The 21,573-nt window shown below is 31.2% G+C and overlaps 2 protein-coding genes across 2 annotated transcripts; one reads left to right on the forward strand and one right to left on the reverse strand.

Annotated features, from left to right (window-relative positions):
• The first annotated feature begins 12,449 nt into the window (after positions 1-12,449).
• LOC133677651 (uncharacterized) lies at positions 12,450-15,651 on the forward strand. Its single transcript, XM_062099769.1, has 2 exons — positions 12,450-13,313; positions 15,122-15,651. The coding sequence occupies exons 1-2, from the start codon at positions 12,871-12,873 to the stop codon at positions 15,372-15,374; spliced, it is 696 nt and encodes a 231-aa protein (XP_061955753.1). The 5' UTR covers positions 12,450-12,870; the 3' UTR covers positions 15,375-15,651.
• Positions 15,652-16,042: 391 nt separating this feature from the next.
• LOC133677650 (serine/threonine-protein kinase BSK6-like) lies at positions 16,043-20,142 on the reverse strand. The gene is made up of 10 exons (XM_062099768.1): positions 19,707-20,142; positions 19,371-19,591; positions 19,133-19,268; positions 18,702-18,835; positions 18,513-18,618; positions 18,240-18,325; positions 17,895-18,083; positions 17,594-17,758; positions 17,027-17,140; positions 16,043-16,473 (listed from the first exon to the last, which is right to left on the reverse strand). Exons 1-10 carry the CDS (start codon positions 19,786-19,788, stop codon positions 16,231-16,233), a joined length of 1,476 nt encoding a protein of 491 aa, XP_061955752.1. The 5' UTR covers positions 19,789-20,142; the 3' UTR covers positions 16,043-16,230.
• Between the last annotated feature and the right edge of the window lie 1,431 nt (positions 20,143-21,573).

Genomic DNA, 21,573 nt, shown 5'->3' on the forward strand with positions numbered 1-21,573 from the left:
GAAACAAAATTTAACTCATTGAATGGTCCTACTGCCTTGTACATGTAGTTTTCTCCTGTGTGGTTCTCATTGAATGGTCACAACAATAAATAGAAGGGTGTCAAATCCAACATGAAGAGAAGTTTGCCAGATTCAAGAGACATACATGAAATAAATAGATTTTTATTTTAAAAAAAATTAATTTTCATTTTGGTTCTTCTTCTTTTTATTCTTTCATTCAATTTTAATTCTCGATTTTTTTTTCTTTTCTAGATTAATATAATTTGTTTGTATGGCACAATTCAAGTCGTTGATTTCTTGAAATAGACACCATTAATAAACCTCTAATTACAACGTTAGTGATAAATTGAATGAAGGAATCATACATGACTATGACTAAAATTAAATTGGTGGGGCTAACATAATCGTTGTGTTGTGTTGTTCGATATTGAAAAAGTGTATGACAACATGGACAGATGATAACATGGACTGTTCCAGCATGCGGGTAAAGTGGGCACTTGCCTGCCCAGAAAAAATTCAAATGAGGTATATATTATGTCGAAACAAATAGCGAGTGTGGATGAATAAAAAAGAAAAAATTTAAAATATATGTGTTTTGAGAATAAGAAAGTAATTCTAAGAAATTAAAATACAAATGAGAAATAAAAGAACTGTGTAAAAAAATATTTGTGTAAACCATGGTTAAAAATCAGAAATGTTAATGTGAAACTGTAGTAAATACGTAAATGAAATAAATAATAAAATGAAAAAATAAATATATTTTAGAATAAAAAAAAGTCTTGAAAACTTGTTAAATGATTCTAGCAATGATTGAATAAGAAAATTCAGATTTTAATTAAAATCATCTATTAATCAATTTTATGCTATCAAACATAATTTTCAATTCAATCGTCGGATTAGGCTGAATTTTACAATGAGCCTCGTAACACATTGCTCTATCTTGAATTAAAATTCCAAGACAATCAATGTTTGAAAAGATCATATGAGAAGGCCATATGAGAACATCAATAGTCAGATCATGTGGGCACTTGCCTCCCCCAAAATAAAAATCAAATGAGGTATGTATTGTGTCAAAATCAGTAATGAATTTTGATGGATAGAAGAATTTGGAAAATTATAAAATAAATATATTTTGAGAATGAAAAAATTATTCTAAGAAATTAAAATGGAAATGAGAAATAAAAGTTAAAAAAGAATAGCATGAAAAAATGTTGGTATAAACCCCACTTAAAAATTAGAAATATTAATGTGAAATTGTAGTAAGTATATAAATGAAACAAATGATGAAAAGAAAAAATAAATATATTTTGAAATAAAAAAATTTATAGAAGCTGAAGGAAAGACGATACCATTTTTGCAGAAACTAAACAAATATCACTGTAAAAAAATTAATCTAAATACGAACATAAAAAAAATTTGTGTTTGAGATTAAGTTTCATTCCATAAAAATCAGCTTTGATACTATGTTAAGCAATCCAAATTAACACAAAAAAAATACAAACATAAAAAAGAAGAAGGCTATAACTCTCATTAATTTGTTTATTCTAAAGTACATATATTAATCTAAATACAAAAAGATTATATATAGGTTAAACTAAAAATATTGTTCTATTCTTAATATATAAAATAAGATAAATATATTTCTTCAGGGGTTGAATCAAAAATGAGATTGGAAATGGAATCTATTTGTAATTAGTATAAATATTGATAATTTAGTATATTTAAAAAACACGAGAAACTTTACAGGAATTTTGGTAAAAAAAATATATTTAAGGATATACAAATTCATCATTAAATATTGCGAATTAAAAATAAAAGAAGCTAGAGGTTATTACATGCACACCCCCAATGACATCCAAACCCGCAATTTTAGCCCCGATGTGAACCATAACCCGTATCGGTTCACTCATTATATATCACTCCATTGTTATAAGGGTTCTGTTTTTGGTAAATTACAGGAGCCTATTTTAACTCTGAGTCCCCTAAGTTTCGAATAATAACATTGGACACCCATCTTGAGATAAAACCCAGAAAATAAATTCTTCTTTGGAATTCAATGTTTACATGAACAATAAAACATCTAAAAAAACGTTTAGATAATCTATTCCAATTGCACACCCTAAGGCTTCATCTTGTTGCCAGCACATGAAGATCGCCTTTTCTTTTCTTTACTTTTCCGAACCCTTCAGCTTTGGGATTTTTCTATTTTTAGTCCCAAATTTATTATTATTATTATTATTATTATTTGTAACATGAAGTATTCAGATTAATGTATGTACTATAATTAATTCTCGAACTTATTGAATACTTTATAAATTTAATAAACAGATAAAATATAAGTATACATGTTGAGGCTTGAATTCAGCATGTAAAGGCAAAAAACCTGCCAAGACACTGAGCCACAATCCTCGGTGCAATTTATTGTATTTCTTAATTTACTTGTAGTAGTTTTTTTTTTTTTTATTTGCGTGGGGTGTTCAGGTCAGCTTGCGCGCACCACGATTATTCTCCACGGTCCACTGGACATTCTACAAGCCCAGGAGTAGGTAAGGCACTACGAGAGTGACAGGCGTGTATATAAAGAGTCAAATTCAGGATAGAAACCGAACAAGTCACATAATTGACCACGAAAGACTAGACGCTCAAGTGCTGTAGTAGCTTTTTTAGTTGTTCACGCAAAGGCACATTCATGCCCATACATGAACCTACTAGAAGTCAGTCAGCCATCGCCCAGTGCTGGTCAAATTGCTTTCTCCGTGTCATGTCCCAAGCAAAACTATTCACATGGTATGCCTCCACTTCATTCTTCATGTGCACTAGCATATCCACCGTAAGATGAGAGTGTTAATTTAAAGGCTGGCTACTGAGATCATAATTGCAATTAGTTCTGGGTGCATCTTATAATCTTCTCCTATTCCTTTTTCTTTTATTCTTAAAATTAAAAAAGAAAACGTCTTTCACGGCAAAAATAGATAAGGATTAAGGATTGGTGTTTTTTGTTTTCTTTGATAAGCTGATGACCTGACAATGACTAGTTTCCATACAGAATAATTAGCGTATTGGTTAATCTACAAAGGTTTGTGTTTTCCCCTTTTTTTTTCTTTTTAATTTCTTATTGATTAACTTAATTGTTCCCTTAACTACCGATTGCTTTAATATTTTTCTAAAAAAAAGAAAGCAATGGATGCAAAAAAAAAAAAAAAAAAAAGCAAAGGATGTATCTCAAATCTATTCTAAAAAATCATAGTTCATCGCATAGTTTTTAGACCCGGTCCAGTTTAAGACCTGGGTTTCGGGTTTTGATCGGGTCTTCCGAGTCAATTTTTTTTAATCAAAACAATATTATTTTAGTAAAAAAATAAAAGTCAACGGGTCGCAACCAGATTTTTAACCGGATCTTCTCAGGTCAACTCACTGAGTCAGCTGAGTCACGCCGGGTTTTTTCTTTTCTTATTTTTCTTCAACCCTATCCTATTCTAGCCCCGGGTCCCAGGTCGACCCGCCGTGCCGGGTTTCAAAATTATGGTTCATCGGTTCAATGTATCTTTTTTTGTTTTTTGAGGTTTTTCGTTTGCCAAAGAAGATATTGATTTTGAAAAATGAATTCCATGGTTTTATTTTTATTCTTAATTATTTCATAGAAAATAAGTTAAGAAAATTTTTATTATCTAATAAACATTAAAACAAACTCTATTCATTTATAATAAAATTAACATGACCTGAAAAACTTGAGTTATCAATAAATATGACATAAATTGTACCTAGAATAAATGAAATTGCATCATTAGTTTTGAAGTTTCTTCTCAATCAAATAAAGATGGCTTTAATAGAGAGTAGCAGTGCAGCCAAATAAAAATTGAGATTTTTTTATTTTAAATTAATAAAAATTAATAAAATAAATAATTTAATAAATTTTTAAACAAAAAAAAATCATTTTGAAACATATTCTCTGCATTCCTAAATAGACTCCAAATCTCCCACCCTCCCCATCGACAACTCATACAAAAACAGGCATTTAGACTGTGATGTGTGAACCTTTCTTAGGATGAAACGGCGGTGAGATAGTTTCTTATGCCTGTTTTTCAGAGATCAGTCTCTTGATTCCATCAAAGGTACAGAATCTGCATGGGGACAAAGGTTCCATTGCACCAAACCTCTCCACATCGTGGAAATTTCCTTACATGCTTTTAAAAATGGAGTCCCAGAGGACACGCTTCTGTCAAACCCTTTTGCACGGTACCCCTTCCCTCTCCAAACAAAAATTACTATTTCTTATCAACCAAAGTGTTGTCCTTTATAGCTAGTAATTAAATATGATAGGTGTGTGTCAAGTTTTTTTTTTTTTTTTGTCATGATTGAGGTTTAAGTCGAGTATAATTTATACACAAAACTTAACTATAATTTTTTTAGTTTTTTTAGTGAGTTTTATACATAAAATCCAACCTCAATCTCAATCACAAAAACAAACACACGTGTAGCAAAGCAAAGCTAGAGGACAATTAATACGTTCAGATACGTGGTAAAAAAATAATTTTTAGAAATAATAAAAATTAAAAAGTAAATAGCTCTCGTGAGAAGTATAAGCCTCAATTAATTACACAAGGATATAATTTCGTTGAAATATTTAGCCATAAGGTTAAGCCTTCAATATCCATGTTATTCTCTGTCTTGCACTGTATTATTGTGGTCAAGTAATTCATGTTAAAAAATGATTTAAATCATATCTTGGGATCTCACCTAACAACTTAAGCTATTGGGTTGGAATGGTTTTTTGACATGGTATCAGAGCCTTGATGACCAATCGATCACGAGTTTGAATCTCACCATCCTCATTTAGTTGATAAAAAATAAACACAAAGTAGTATGGGTCTATGCAAGTTTCAAGGTCAAAGGGTTTTTCACTTGAGAGGGTGTGTTAGAGAATAATACCTTTCTTCAAATGATTAGGCAAGTTTGAAGGTTATAATAATTTTGAATAATCAATTATTAAGCTTTCACAACTACATAACATGGATCATGCCAAACGATTAGTTTGAAGGGAAATAAAAATAAAATCATAATTTTCAATTTGATTATTAGATCATGTTCAAATTTGATCATAAGGTTTTATAAGCTCAGTTCTATAAAAAAATCAGCTAGCTATAATTAGTCAAGGTCAGGTCAAATTAGGCTTTAAAGATATTATTTGAGCCAATTTTGTTATTTATTATTATTTTTAGTTTAATTTTGAATTTTATATTTTTTTTCTTTTTAATTTAGGATTATAATTTTTTTGCCTTTTAAAGGTTGGCTATTTATCTATTTAAGGAGTTGTAAACCCTAACTATATTAGAGAGAAATATTCAGTAATAAAATATTCAGCATTGAATTTTCTTATTATTTATGATTTCCATAAAATACTTGTCTATTTACTTCTCCATGATATATGTTTTTGTTGATGACAAAGGGGAGAGATAATACATAGATAAATGTGTACGCGGAGAGAAGATATATAGATAAGCATCGAGGAGAGATGAGATATGTGGGAGAAATGTGTTTCAAAAACATATACATACATTTAGAGGAAAGAATTTAATTTTCTTAATGCATAAGTTATTATTAATTATGCAATCTTTTCATATTTACTTAAATTGTGTTAAATTGTTGAAGTCTCTTATATATTACATTGCAAAATATAAGGGGAGACACTTTCTTGCATCTAAGTTATATATATTTATTGTCATCATAAAAAAAAGGGCGAAATTGTTGATCTTTAGGTCACACATTTATGTTTTTATATATTTTAATGATAAAAATAATATAAAAATTAAACTAATGATATGCTTGGTTGAGAATAAGTTTTTAAATAGGTTTTATACAAAGATCATATCAACAAACATGAAGATTTCATAAAAAAACCAATCATGAAGTCCAATAAGAAGCAAAGTGAAGACTTAATTTAAATATTCATTTTAGTGTTATATTGTAAATCTTTGTATATTATCTTGATAGCACAGGTAAAATGAACTACACATTTCAATATGCATATATTAAAAAGATCGATAAATAAACTAATATAAATGATTCTAAGAATTCATCTAGGTTAATCTGTCAAAACTGGAATTCTACATAAACTGGTTGATTGTTTGGTATGACCAAATGAATCGGTTGATTGCTTATTCATCAATGATGAACTCCTGGAAATTTTACGGGAATTGATCGATTGATTGACTTGAGCAATCTAAATCATTCAATTGTTTAAGTCCTCGGTGGGACTTAATGGCTATATATATATATTCTAAAAACATATCATATACAAGTTATTCTAAATGCAAAAACACTACAAAAACATCAATCATTTATTATAATTTAATTTGTACTATTAAACCTTCATGATCTAGCACAAGAGCATTCAATTTCATTTTCACTTAACTTAAACACCTTCAAATTCTATATGTGTTATCTTGTGAGTTATAGAGATATTACATCTTTTAATTGTATTATCTACTTTATTAAGAGGGTTAATTGTGATAAAAAAAAAATTACTCTTGTAAACCTTTGAGAGTTAGGTAGAAACTTTTAGTATTGGTGAGGTAATTTCAACAGGGAAAAATCTTGAAGATGACATATCTTCAAGTGAGAAAAATCTTGGTGTAGATTCATCAAGAGGTGAAAAATCTTGAAGAGAGAATATCTTTAAATGGTAAAACATATTGGTGTAGATTCATCAAATAGTGTAAAAATCTTGGTGTGGATTCATCATGTGGCTATTGTACTCTTGAACTTGGACTGGTGAAGGAATACATTACTCAAGTGTGGTGTGGTATTTGAGGTGTGGGTGTAGGCTTACCAAACCATATTAAAAACAAGTTTGTAAATTCTCTCTCTTATCTATTTATTTTAAGCACTTTAATTATATTATTGGTTATTGTTTTTATTTTAATTAATTTGCTATATTTGTTGTTATTAGTGATAAACTTAATTCACCTACTTTTAAGAGTTATAGTTATCTTAATCCTAGAACAACACTACGATCTCGTGGTTTTTTCCCACATCATGATTTTCTAAATCAAAATCTTGGTGTTGATTTATTATGATTGTTTACTTAGTTTGTTAGTTGGTTGACCTTATTTTTAATTGCATAAGGAAAAGAGTTGGGACTTGTGGATTATGATTTTGGATTTATTGGTGCATTTTTCCAATAGATTGGTATCAGAGTCTGGCTATATAGATTGATTTTCTTGTACGGTTAAAATGAAAGAGGAAGATTCAGGAATAATAAAGCTCATTTCCTTCAATTATTTCATATAGAAGACATTGATAGAGGATCACTTTTAATACAATAATTTGGTTTTGTTGCTAGAATGTATAGAATATAAACCCACTAATATGGAGGTGGTAAAATGGAATGCGCTTAATAAAAAAAAGTGATTGTTAATGTTAGAAAATGTATGTCTTCTAATTCTATTAACCATATTTCTTAGGAACATGCTTGTTACAACATTTGGAAAATACTAAAAGAATGTTAAGAAAAGTGCATAAAATAAGGCTTTCACGTTTAAAAACCTTGTGAATTTGAAGTAAAAAGATGGTGAAGTTGTTTCGGTCTATGTAAATGACTTCCAAGGGTTTCTAAATTAGTTTTTGTTGATAAATCTTGAGTTAGTTGATGAGATACACGCATTAATTCTAATAAGTTCATTTTAGAATAGTTGAGAGACTTTTGTGGTGTCACTAAATAATTCTAATCCTAATAAAAAGGTCACTTTGAAGATAGTGATGGACATTATTCTCAATGAAGAGATGAGGAAAAGGGTAGATATTTTTTAGTCTTGTATACTTGTTATAAAAAGCTAGGAGAGAAACCAAATCAGATCTTTTTCAAGCAAGTTAGATAGAGAATATGGTGATAGAAAAGACAAAAGAAGACCTAGAGAGAGATCTCAGTTAAGGAAGGGAATCAAGTGGTATTGATTATGACAAGCTTGGAAATATTTAAAAGGATTGCATAAAGTACAAAAAAGAATAAAATGATAAAGATGAAAACAAGAATGAAGAGAATAATACAACTGTAGTTGTTTTTTACGATGATGTTGCTATTATTTTTTATGATGGTTATGTTAATCTTACATGTTAGGATACGACTTGGGTCGTGAATTCAGTTGTTTCTTTCCATGTTACACCTCGATAAGATTTCTCCATATCCTACACTATTATTGACTTTGGCCAAGTTAAGATTGGAAATTAAGGGATAGCTAGTGTTATAGGCATTGGATATATTTGGTTAGAACCAATACCGATTTCAATTTGCAACTAAAAAATGCTTGAAATGTGCTTGATATGCGCCTACACTTGATTTCTATAGTTATACTTGATAAAGAAAGTTATCATAATTACTTTGGAGATGGTAAATGAAAGCTCTCTAAATTATTATTTTTATTGTTGATATAGGTAAAAATAGGTATCTACATGGCACAAGACAAGATGATTAAGAAGGAGTGAATGTAATTGAAGATGTCTATTGATTTATGGTAAAAAGCGACTTGGACATTTGAGTGGGAAAGGCCCTAACATCCTTTACAAGAAGAACTACCTTCCCTTGAAATGTATGAACTTTAACACTTACACTCATTATTTAGATGGTAAACAATATAGAGTTACATTTCAAAGATCATGTTCACATAAATGATCACAAGTTCTTAATTTGATTCATATTGTTGTTTGCTCTATGACTGATAAATTTCTTAGAGGTGTTTTGTTTTTTTCTAGTTTTATTGATGATCATTCCAAGAAAATTTGAATTACTTATTTGAAATTCAAAGATTAAAAGTTGGATGTTTTTAAGGATTTTCATGTTAGAGTTAAAAGGAAAACTGATACAAGAACTTTGATTCTTTCATAGTGGAGCATAGTTATGGTATGGTATGACCATTTTTATCATTATATGTTTATAAAAAGGTTTCCTAATGGTAACTTCATTATTCTTTTACTATATATGGATGAAATAATGATTTTTGGTCATAATGCTAAGAAGATCCAAAGTTTAAAGAGAGTTAAGTAAGTCTTTTGTAATGAAAAACTTAAGACCAACAAAACATATTCTTGGCATGAAGATTACTCATGATAGGAAGAATGAGAAGCTTTGGCTATCTTAATAAAGAAATGTTTAAAAAGTACTTGACATATTCAAAAGCAAGTACAAATTGTTTGTTCTCTACTTGCAAGTCATTTTAAGTTAAGTTCTAAAAAGTATCCTTCAAATGATGAAGAATAAGTGAGATGAAAAAGGTTCCTTATGCATTTATAGTTGGTAGCTTGATGTATGTTATAGTTTGCACAAAGTTGAATATAACTCATATTGTTGGCGTGATCGGTCGTTTCCTCTCTAATCTTGGTAAAGAACATTGGTCAACGCTAAAATGGATACTTATGTATCTCAAAGGCACTTCTAATTTTATTTTATATTTTGAAAATGATAAACATGTATTGGATGGATACACAAATGTAGATATATCTAGTGATGTTAATTTTAGAAAGTCCATATCGAGATACTTAATGACCTTTATAGGGAATTATTTTCATGACAATTAAGGTTGCAAAACATATTGCATTATTCACTACAGATGTTGAATACATTGCTCTTATTTAAAAGGGCAAAAGGTTTTTATAGATGAATAAGTCTTTTCATGAACTTGACCTAGTGCAAGAGAACTTTGTGTTGCATTATGAGAGTCAGAGTATAATTCTTCTCAATAAGTATCCTACTTTTTATTCTCGATCAAAGCACATTAAGGTTAGATATCAATGGATTCAAGATGCTATAGAGACGAAGTCCGTTGTTTTTAAGAAAATTCATATTGATGACAATTTGTTGGATATGATGAACAAGTCTTTATCAAAAAAAGATGTTTAAGTTTTATACGAGACAAACAAGCTTTGTGAAACCTCTTTTATATGAGTCAGGAAAGGGGTTAATTGTTAGGTATAGTCCTTTTTCAAATGTCATAACCTATATAAACTAAGAAAAAGAGGGACAAAGACTTAAAGTATTTTAGATCATATACGTGACTAGATATAAAAAGTCAGTTTTGGCTTATTTTTAAGTTGTTGGTTGACATATACAAAGAGAAAAAAAAAAAGAAGAGGGCAACTTGAATAGTCTATGTTCAAACTTTGATAAGCAGTAGAGTCATTATTGGATTGAATTGAAGTTTTAACAGAAGGTTTTGGATATATAACTCTTCATTATGTATGGTTGGATTAAAGATTGAAGGTGGGTAAATTCGCATGTTCTTTACAAAAGCATAGTTGTCACTTTTATGAGATTTTTCCAAACTTTTTTTCTTTAATGTTGATGTATTCTAAGAATATATTGTTATTGATAATTTGTTTTATAACCCTTATTTTTAACTAAATAAGAAAATTTTTGTACCCATTATTATTATTGATAGTAAAAGTTTTTAGATTGATTATGATATTATAGTTTTTTTCCCACATTGGGTTATTCATGTAAGAATTTAGGTGTTGATCTATTTTGACTAATTGCTTAGTTTGTTGATTAGTTAACCCTATTTTTAATTGTATAAAGTGAGAAAATAATTGGGACTTGTGGATTGTGGATTGTGGATTGTGAATTTGGATATATTAATGTCTTTTTCCAACAATTTCACATTGTCTTCTTATTAAAGTATTTAGTGATAATATTCTCATCACTTATCTTGTTGTCAATCTGATTAGTCATTTAAACACCAAGCATTTAAAAGTTTATCTATATTTTGTTTATAAACAGGTTTTTTAGAGAGGAATTGTGGTTAGATTTTCTAATAGTGTTTATTAGATAGGTGGTTAATATTTTTATGAAGAAATTCTTCAACTTAGTTCACTTGCTTACATGCCAATTTAAGCATTTTAACTTCTACACTCTAATTCTAGAAGGGATAATAGAGAAAATATTTTACATAAAATCAAATTTTGTATATAAAAGTTTCATATAATTTATTCTCAATATAAAGACTCTATATTATAGAAAGTGTTTGTGTGTGTAACAATTAGTTAAAAATTATTTTTTTAATTAAGGATTTGTAAGATTAGTCTTTTTATGAATAATCAAACTACTACTAAATTAATTTAAGCTCATTGAACCTTTAAATTGATTAAGCATACCTTGTTAAATTTTCTTTTAGGTAAAAGAATTGTGCTTATTAAAGATATCTTGACACATAGTCTATATCCAAGATGCTCCATAACTTACATCTTATTTGGTATGAAATCACATATGGAATTCAACTCATAAACAAATTAAAATTCAATTGATAACCTATTTCACTTATTATGTTTGGAATAAAATATTAAATCACATAGTTAAATTCAATTATATTATTTGAAATATTTATGGAAATGAATTGAATAAGCAATCTTGATAATTTTACTTTTAATTCATCAATCTTTTTTTTTTTTGTTACAAAAAAAACTTTTTTTTTCCCTTGCAATGACCTTATACTTATTTAAAATGACATAAAATATAGACATTTTAAATAAGATAAAAAAAAATATATACATATCTCATTTTAGTTTTTTTTATTAAAAACTAGAAAATTATATATTCGTTAAAAGAAATTCTATAACATTAATTTTTTTTATTAGGATGTTGAGAAAACAAATTATAGAAATATTCCAATAAAGATTGGATGTAATAGAAACGAATGAATCAAGATTGTTGTCAACTGAATAACGAGTTACTCGTAAATGAAAAATAACTTCGCTCACATCAATGACATGATTTCAAGAAAAAATGATTTACTTAATAACATATCAAACACCATCTTTGCCATGAAAACTTGCAGCAGATGATTAACTTGGATGTAACATAATAAAAAATAATAATAAAAATGAAATAATATCAATCACTACCACTACCCTTACTCATCACCACCATTATCCCTACCCTTCTTCACCATTATTATTGTCACTGTAATTACCACCAACACCACCATTACCATATTTAATATGGTTATCATCCTATTATTATTATCACTATCATTCCATCATCATCATCCATCACCATTAAACCGCTACCACATCATCTCTTAGCCCACCTGCATCACTATTGTTATCATAATCACCGTCATTACATCACAATTATAATATATTGAGTTTTTCATATCATCATTTACTAATTATTACATAAAAAAAATATATGTATAATGTTTTTTCCATAAAACTTTTTACAAAAAACAAATACAACTAAAAAAAAAAAAAAAGTGATGGGAGGGGGTTTTGGTAGAAGCCTGTGATATAGGCTTGCATTTTCAGTGGGTAGGACCGAATCAAGGAAAGGTTTATAGATGGAAGACACAAATTGTAAAATTAGTAGTCTACGGACTATATTAAGACTCTATTAATAGTTGGAGGTAAAGTTTGCCATTTAATTTTAGTAGGGCCGCTTAATTATTATTATAATCTTAAAAAGGAAATCTCCTTGCAATTCTTCAAGCATGCCTCCGTCTCTGTACTCTGTAGCTGCTTTGCAGTTGTCTGCAGTCCAAAGCAAAAGTCTTTTAAAAAACAAAACCACAACGTGTTTTGTCTCGATGAGAAAAAGGCAACCTTAAGCTTTTCTTTTTCCTCTTATTATTACATTCTCTGATATAATCAATATAAATAAATTCTCTACTTCGGTGATTGTTAGCTCTTTTTTCTTTCTTCTTTGCAAAGTATTGATTTTGGTAACGTTAATGGAGTTGTAGTAGTAGTTGTTGTTGTTGTCACCTAGTCCAAGAACACCCACTTCATCAAGTCCTTTGAATTTATGTCAAATTCCTTAAAAAAACCAACCAAAGTTTCCAAAATTATACTTCAGTTTTTGATTCGTCCTGTGTCTAAATCTTCAAAATGTCAGTTCATGAAATGTCCGACATCGATTTAGAGAAAGGAACACACCGCCGCTCCGTTGCTGGAAGTGATGCCAGTTGTTTTTCTGATGCAGAAGATGGGTCTTGCTACTCGCAGTTCTATTCAACCACTGGTGGGTCTTATGATAATTACAGTTTCGCTTGTGTCTCTGATCCTGAGGGTATAAACAGTGTGGTTTTGGATTCTAGGAGGGTGTCTTCAGTGTCTGATTGTTCAGTGGAGGTGGGGATTGTAAATGGGGTGCCCGAAACAAAGGTGCATTTGAGTAAAGTGGAGAGAGATTGTAGGATTTGCCATCTGGGTTTAGAGAGTAATAGCCATGAATCAGGAGTTCCTATTGAATTGGGTTGTTCTTGCAAGGATGATTTGGCTGCTGCTCATAAACAGTGTGCAGAGGTTTGGTTCAAGATTAAGGGAAACAAGTAAGTACAAGATTGAATTCTAGTTTTTTTTTTCTTTGGTAAATTTTCTTTTGCTCTTTTGAATACAAAAATTATTTATTTAAAGTGTTGGTATGATGATTATTATGTTAACTTTGTTTGTTTGTGAGAAATGGTAAATATCCACTTCGTGCTTCTTAGTATTATCTAAGTTGGTTGATGTTTTTTTTTTTTAAGTGTAAATGTTGCACTGAAGCGGGATTTCTTGAAGGATTAGTAACAACATTTTTTCACCAAAGAGGACAAAGGGTTCATTAGTTAAGGCTTTTGAATATTGGATTACAGTCTGATTAGTTTGTGGGATATGAAGCATAATGTAGAAGTTAAGAATTATGATGAATAAAATGGAAAGTGGAAGGAGTTTCTGTTTAGTAAACAAGTTGACAGAAAAAAAAAAAAAAAAAAAAAAGAGTAAAGCAAAAGAGTACAGCTTTAAGATACCAGTCCCAATGATATGTCGCTACACCGACAATTTCTTGCCAATCTGTACTTTTTAGAAGTTTAGGAATCTAAATAATGCTCCTTTCTGCTTCTCTTCTCTTTATCACAATGGAGTTCTGACTCCTTGTTGATACGCAGATTAAAAGATAATTGCTTGTGGGTGCGCTACTTAATATTTGTATTTGTATAATTGCTAATGCAGATTCCTTACTTCCTGTTCGTCTGATGTGCTTAGCAAAAAAATAATAGTTGACATCCATGATATTGTGCATGAGATTTAAGCATCGTATGACGCTGAATGATGGGTAGAAATCTCCTGATAGTTGTGAATCTTAAAACTTATGGTCCATGCGTTCCAGAATCAGTATTTCTCTGTCATGCATGTCTATGTCAGACTATCAGTGTCATATTGGTTGATACCATACTCAAAACAATGGTGGAATATCTTGGTATCAGTTAGAATGCACTTCGCTGTTTACTTATTAAACGTGGACAATTGATTGGTCTGCTCTTGTATTTAACATTGCTTTAATTTCTAGTTAGAACTAGAACAGCCTGGAAAAAAATGATTTGATTGATGTTTTGGATCAGAAAACTGAACATTCTAAACTGTTTATTCAAGCACCAGCGCGTGCTTATTGATCATTACTTTTAGTGGTAGCAAGGATCTTCTGTGGATCTTACTTCTCCTTGCTGGAATACTGTTATATATGATGTAAAAAAAAAGTGCTGGAACAAGTGATGGTAGATAGCTATTATGGAGGTTTAATATAAATTATCTATTATTTGATGATAGTGAATACAGTATTATTCATCATCTATTACATGATGTGGTAAATGGTAATAAAGCAGTATCTCCGGCTCCTAAGCTATCACCCTATTCTATGTCTGTCAATCAGAATAAGTTCTCTTTATGCTGTGTATTTGAAGCTTTAACCTAACAATATATCTCTGGCTTAAATTTCCAAAATCGCTGTTTTATCACTATATGATGTTCAAAGATCTCTCTCTCTCTCATTTCTGGTGAGTCTTTTACCTGATCTTCTAGTTCACAATATGCCCGCTAGCCTTATCTCTGGACCAGGCATCTATTCTACGCCATTTTTTTGGGAATGTTTTGTTCCAAGTTATTTGCTGTTGTACACGGATGAACAGATGAATGAGCTATATGCTTTAGGGGTTGCATTAGTGCATATTACATGATCAATGAGCAGTATTTATTTGCATTTAACTTTCATTTCAAATTTCTAATCATGTGGCAGCTATCATGGTATATGAAAATTGGTCTCATATATGTTTTGGTATTTATTTCTCACCTATATTTATTCGGTTCACGGGATATGTACCAGGACCTGTGAGATTTGTCATTCTATTGCACGCAATGTTGTTTTAGCAAGTGACATCGAGTCAATTGAGCATTCAAATGAGACAAGCAATGTCATGGTAAATACCGCGGCGGCAGCAGCCTCAACATCAATTCCTACCACAGAAACTCGAAGCTTTTGGCAAGGCCACCGCTTCCTGAATTTCTTGCTTGCTTGTGTGGTATTTGCATTTATATTATCTTGGCTCTTTCACTTCCATGTGCCATCCTCCTCGTAAACTTCTGTAGGAGAGGCTTGAGGGGGAAAAGAAAGAAATAATTATAGAGAAAGCAGAATTATTCTAGTACTTGCAAAGATTGTTGTGTGATGAATGAGGAAGAGTTCAGTGCCTCGTAGGGTTTTATACGTCTACATTTTCCTTTAGTATGCATAGGTATTTGTTGATCTACATACGTATGCTTGTATTTATCAGAGCTTTATCTGCCTTGAAAAATATTTGTGGGTGTTTGGAGGTTGTATGGATTCATCTAGATGCTGTTATTGTTGTTCCTTTCTTTATAATGTCTCGTAATATGGAGATGGATCCATGGCAGAAATATTCTCCAATACCTTATGATTTGTAAGAGTTTTTACCAGATTTCCCTCATAGTCATAAAGCATTTTGAAAATCCCCCAGCCATTAAAACTGTCTGTTCTCTCTTTTATTTCAACTCTAGTCTTGGCCACTGTTATTCCTTTTATGTTCACGACAGAGGTTCATGCATGTCGGATTCCCAGAATGAAGTGTTAACCAGCAACCTGGTTCTTGGTTGGGAGCATGATCAAATAACAGAGCCTCTAAAAGAGTCCATGCTCACAGAAAACTGCAGCATCAACACTCTTATATTTTCTGATTGCATTGCATGTGTCAATTACTGCACTCAAAAGATTAAGGAACGGCTGAACTGCAGAAGCATATACTTTATCCACACAAACAAAAATAATTGAAGAATCCTGTGATGTCAACAATGGGTCAAAATGAGGATGGAGAAATGAGAAGCAAGAATACACACAAGAGCCTACACAAAATTACTAAAAAAGAAAAAAAAACAATAATTAATAAACGAAAATCATAAAAAAAGACCTATACACTTTCAGTTTTTGTTTCTTTTGGCTTCCAAGTTTGTGCCATCTTTGAGTGTTTCTTGCGCGTCAGTCTCCATTCCAAGGCTAAAGAGGCAAGCTGCTTGAAGGTACGAGGCAGTGGACCAATCAGGAGACACCACTTGGGCCTGCATAGCATCCCCTAGAGCTTCTTGCGGCATGTCACTCATCAAGTAAGATAAGCAGCGCCTAGCGTACACAGTGGGTGACACCATGGTTCCGCCATCAATGAACTGCAGAAGACAGGGAAAACTTAAATCTCCTTTCACAAGCCAACATAGAGTTTTACTGCCATCAGGAAGCAGAAGGAAAACTAACCCATATTTTATTACAAAAAGACTCAACACTAAATCTGTGGAAGAGGCTCAATTAAGTTTTACTATTATGCTAGCAGCAAACTATGCAGCATAACAAGAACTTTTGCCAGAACAACTTGATTTCCCTAACTTAATATAGGCATGTACTGAAACTTTATCAAGGGATGAGATTTTTTGTACTTTGTTGGTAGAATATGATCCTTCATGTCAGCTAAGCAACCCAAAAGAAAACTTTCATCTCTAACAAGATAAAATGAAACCACTGATTTATAATTGTTCTTATAGTACCAATTTCTCTGCTTACTGAATATTCATCTCTAACAAGACGAAATGATACCACTAATCTATCATCCAATAGAAAATTACTTCATGAACTAATTTATAACATTGCTCTGCTTGTAACTAAATAAGAAAATAAACCATCCTAAGAATTCAAGTTCCATATTTGACAATAACTAGAGATACTCACTTGTGTATAGCAATCAATGGCAGTTGCAAAATCCTTAGCTCGAAAAGCAGCATCTCCATGCTTCTTAGAATTCAAGGTCTCTTGCATTTGATTGGTCCACATTTGAAAAGAAAGCTACAGGAAAAAAATTAATTCAGAGCTAAGCACAGAGTTAAAGAACAGGTTACATATTAAAGCCAGAGCAACATAATAAGACTTCACCCAAAGCCCTGGGTATCTAGTTCCTCGGATTTAATTTTTTGATTCCGACACAAAATCCTAAGAAGAAAAAAAAAGGATTCAGAACTGTTGACATGATTTGTAATTGCCAGGTGGACAAACTAATATTTCTTTTTTTAATTTTTTGAGAATGGACACAAGGACTGTCAGCCCAAACGACAATAGATACATACAATTTGATTATACAATAACTCAATAGGACCTTGTCCTGCTTAAGGCGCATAGTTATGACTAGTATAAAGCATAGTGATATGACTAGTTAAAAAAACATCTCATTTATCTATTTATTTATTTTCATAGCAATGAAATGTAGGAAACCATTCAAGTCACAGAGAAGAGATGCCAAACCTCATTAGCAATCCCCTCATCATCCTTGTATCCAATCTTATCCAGTATTTCATGTATAGCAGTGAGATCCATTCTCAAGCATGCCTCGCCAAAAGGAGTCAATGACAATGGCAGAGTTGATGATGCAGTTTCTTCTCGGATGCCCATCAAAACATAAGATGGGACCTGCTAAAACTATATTAGATAAGAACAAGCTTATTTGCAAAAACTATTCAACCTTGCAGAAGCAGGCCTCATTTTGACAAAACTATGCTGTCCGTGCTCTACAAAGACGTGCAGCTCAATCAACTATTTTATATACCTCTGTATCCTTTTGAAGTGACATAAGTGCAGTGACAAGGGATTTAGCATTTGGCCTTTCACGAGCTTCATACTGCAAACAACGGGAAGCTAATCTAACCAACTCTGTTCCATCATCTTTTGAAAAATGGCCTTCTAGAGCAGAATCCATCAACATCAGGAAATTTTTGCCACGAATCAGGTCAAGTGCCTAAAAACAAGGCAAAGAGTGGAGAAAATCCTCAAAACTTTTTATGCTTAAATGGTTATCAATCAAAATGGGAATAACAATAATTCATTTGTACTACCAGGGACAAAGAAACCAACAAGATGGGTTACTACAGCAATAGAACAGCAAATTACTTACATGACTTGGGGGAATATGTTTGCCGCTCAGAAGGTCCAACAACAAGGTTCCAAAGCTGTAAACCACACTTTCTGGTGTAACTCTACCTGCCAGGATTACGAAATAATTTCAACCATCGACATTTCTAATGATTTAACCATTTTCAACCTTTTCGCTAGCGTTTGATACCCAAAAACTAATCAGATTGAGATGTAACTGATCCATTTATGCACGCAAAGATCATATCAGTTTATAGCAATCAGAAGTTGTGATGCTGACACAAACAGTCCTTACCAGTTCTCAAGTACTCTGGAGGGGTGAAAGCCAAATTTGTACTGTAACTTTTTCCATCTCGGCTATTCTTCATGAGGCCGAAGCAAGATAGCCTGGGATTACCATCCTGTCAACCACCAAACCAAAAAATCAGGACCGACACTATCGGCACCACAAAGTAAATTCTACGTCGCAGACAGCCACATTTACCTTATCAAATAAGATCCTGTAGGCATTGAGATCATGATACAACGCCCTTCCTTTGCTGCCACAGTATTCCAGAGCTTGTGCCAAGTACAGAGCTACCCTCAACCTCATTGCCCATTTCATGGGCTGGCTCTCCCCTTTAAGACCAAAATATAAAAAATTCAGACAAAGATTATTCCAAATTTAAAGTTCATCAACTCTATTCTACTTACCATTATATCCCCTCATCAAATCTGGTCAACTTATTTTCAACGTTAGCCATTTTTGGCCAACAGAAAACGAAAAAAAAAAGAAGAAGAAAAAGAAAATTCTCTGAAGAAAAATGCTGGATAGGAAAAAGGGCAACCCTAGCACTAACCAGACAATAAAAAGATAGAAGATTAACAACCAAAACTAATAAAAAAAAAATTAAAGAGAAGATAAAAAGGACTCACAGTGGAAAAGATGCTTAGCAAGAGTTTCATGGGGCATAAACTCAGCAACAAGCAATCTCTCCTCTGCCTCACAGCAACATCCAATCAGATTCGCCAATCTCTCACTCCTCAAGCTCCCCACCGTTCTCGCTTCCTCCTAATTACAGTTTTACCATATTCATTTTTTAAAATTTCCTTAATTATACTAGTAATTTCTCATCATTTTAACAAAGCTTTAAAAAAAATAGAAAGGCTGTACGAGGAATTGGCGGGAATCAGGCCAGGCGAGACGATTAAATCGTTTAACGGCGATCCAACGGTCATTGTCTAGTTTCCCTTCGTAAACAACGTTGGGAGCTTTTTCACCGTGTTCCGATACTATGTTGTCCGAAGAGAACCCAGACGTGGCTGCTCGCAGTTGTTCGAAACTGAACTCGGTGAAACTGGGAAATGCGTTTCTGTCACTTTTGCCCCCATTTTCTGCACCGAAATGACATCATTACGCAAACTATTACCCCTCATTTTACACCCAAAAAAGAAAGAAAGAAAAAGACAGAGAGAGACTGGCAGAAAGAGAGGGGCTTGATGAGTTTACCGAGATCGGAGGATTCGAGGACTGAAGGTTTAAGGTGAGAGTGGAACCAGCAGAAAGAGAATTTGGAGCAGCGGGCTCCCATTGATTAGAGTAAAAAAAAAAACTCCAAAATGATCAGATAGCGAGGAGACAATGTGCGGTGAAATAATCAAACGGTTAGGATGACGCTGATCCTTGTCTAAAGTTTTTTGCATGCGCTGCTGCTTCACAAGAAGGGTTTGGAAAGGAAAGAGAAAGAGTGGGATGTGGACAGTGGAGGATCCTTCGTTCCTAATTAGTTTTATTGAAGCTTGCAAGCAAGAAAGCTACTTCACTTGATGTTGTGTTGTGTTTGCGCAACAAAGTGCAGAGGGCCTTTTACTCTCCTTTCTGGTTTCAGCTTTCTGCCTCTTTTACCAACCCCTCCCTCCCTCCCTCCCTCCCTCCCTCTCTCTCTCTCTCTCTCTCTCTTATTTTTCAAATTTTTTTAGCAGTAAAACCTGGGGTGGTATTTGAGGGGATTTGCGCTTCTTTGCGTTTTTTTTTATTATTATTAAACAATTTTAGAATTTTTTTTAAAAAAAATATCTATATATAATTTTAGATTATTTTAATATTTAATATAAAAAAATATATTTTAATATATTTTAAAAAAATTACTTTAAAAAATAAACATTACTTGCCATATTTTTCTTTAAGGGTAAACTATATTTTTGCTATAAAATAAATTTTAAAAAACTGAATTTTTCATATTTTATTTTATTTCTTCTTGATTTTTCTTTTAAAAAACTATATTTTATTTCTTATTGATTTTTTTATTTTAATGATAAATGAATAGAGGCGAATGCATGGGAATGAGTGGCCTAGTTGCATTTGTTTAAAGTTTTGTTGGGTTGACAAACTTGTTCGAATTATAATTAATATGAGATTAAGTTAATTCTAATCTTAATTCTTAAATTATGAGTTTTTTTATTATTATTAATATGGATATCCGGATTAATTTATATGTACCTTGACTAATCTCACAGGCTCTAAAATTAACAACCATATAAGTTTCTAGTACCTATTATATTAAGAACTATAAACTTTGAACTTAGATTACATAATTTTGATTTGGCAAGTGAGGTTAAAGGCTCACATTTGATGGTAAAAATAAAAATAAAAATAAATAATAAAAAAAGTCATGGTTCATGTGATCACCTCATGGTCATGTGAATAAAAAAAAAAAAGGTATTTCTCTTGACGTTACAAATTGAGTGATTACCAGAAAAGGATTGAGGCTCCATGATGCATATCCAAGGAAAATCTTAATCAATGGAGAAAAGGTGGTTGCCTTTTTTAAATTGAGATGTTTTGCACTCATGGATATAATAGCTTAGCTATTGAGTATACATTAGACGTTCCCATGACTTTTATTGATGTTTTTTTTACGTGACAAGAGAGGATGTCTCGAAATGTAATAATGATTATAATTTTAAATGTTTTTATTTAAAAATTATTAAATTAATATTTTTAATTTTAAAAATTATTTTTAATATCAACATATCAAAATAATTTAAAAATTTTAAAAAATAATTTTAAATAAAAAATTTAAAAAACACAGTTCTTATTATGAATTCTTTCAACCGAGTTACTAGGAGCTTATGGTTTTATGTTCCTTCACCATGTTTTAAATTATGGTTGGCTGAAAAGGTAAAAATATTTTAAAAATAGATTAAAATAATTTTTTTATATTTTATATTTTTTTTAGTTAATATATCAAAATCATTTAAAAACACAAAAAACAAAAAAACATTAATTTTATGTTTTTTAATTGAAAAAAAAACTTTAAAAAGCATAATCCAAAAACAAAAACATTTAGATATCTTTCTAATTAAATTTTAGGGGA

Source organism: Populus nigra, chromosome 17, assembly GCF_951802175.1.
Source record: "Populus nigra chromosome 17, ddPopNigr1.1, whole genome shotgun sequence".
Classification (NCBI taxonomy): Eukaryota; Viridiplantae; Streptophyta; class Magnoliopsida; order Malpighiales; family Salicaceae; genus Populus; species Populus nigra.

Coding starts and splice junctions, on each gene's coding strand:
- LOC133677650 (XM_062099768.1), bottom strand. CDS start 19,788: ATGGGAGCCCGCTGCTCCAAATTCTCTTTCTGCTGGTTCCACTCTCAC. Junction 19,592..19,706: donor CCTCGAATCCTCCGATCTCG/GTAAACTCATCA, acceptor ATTTCGGTGCAG/AAAATGGGGGCAAAAGTGAC. Junction 18,619..18,701: donor ACAGGATCTTATTTGATAAG/GTAAATGTGGCT, acceptor GGTGGTTGACAG/GATGGTAATCCCAGGCTATC.
- LOC133677651 (XM_062099769.1), top strand. CDS start 12,871: ATGTCAGTTCATGAAATGTCCGACATCGATTTAGAGAAAGGAACACAC. Junction 13,314..15,121: donor TTCAAGATTAAGGGAAACAA/GTAAGTACAAGA, acceptor GATATGTACCAG/GACCTGTGAGATTTGTCATT.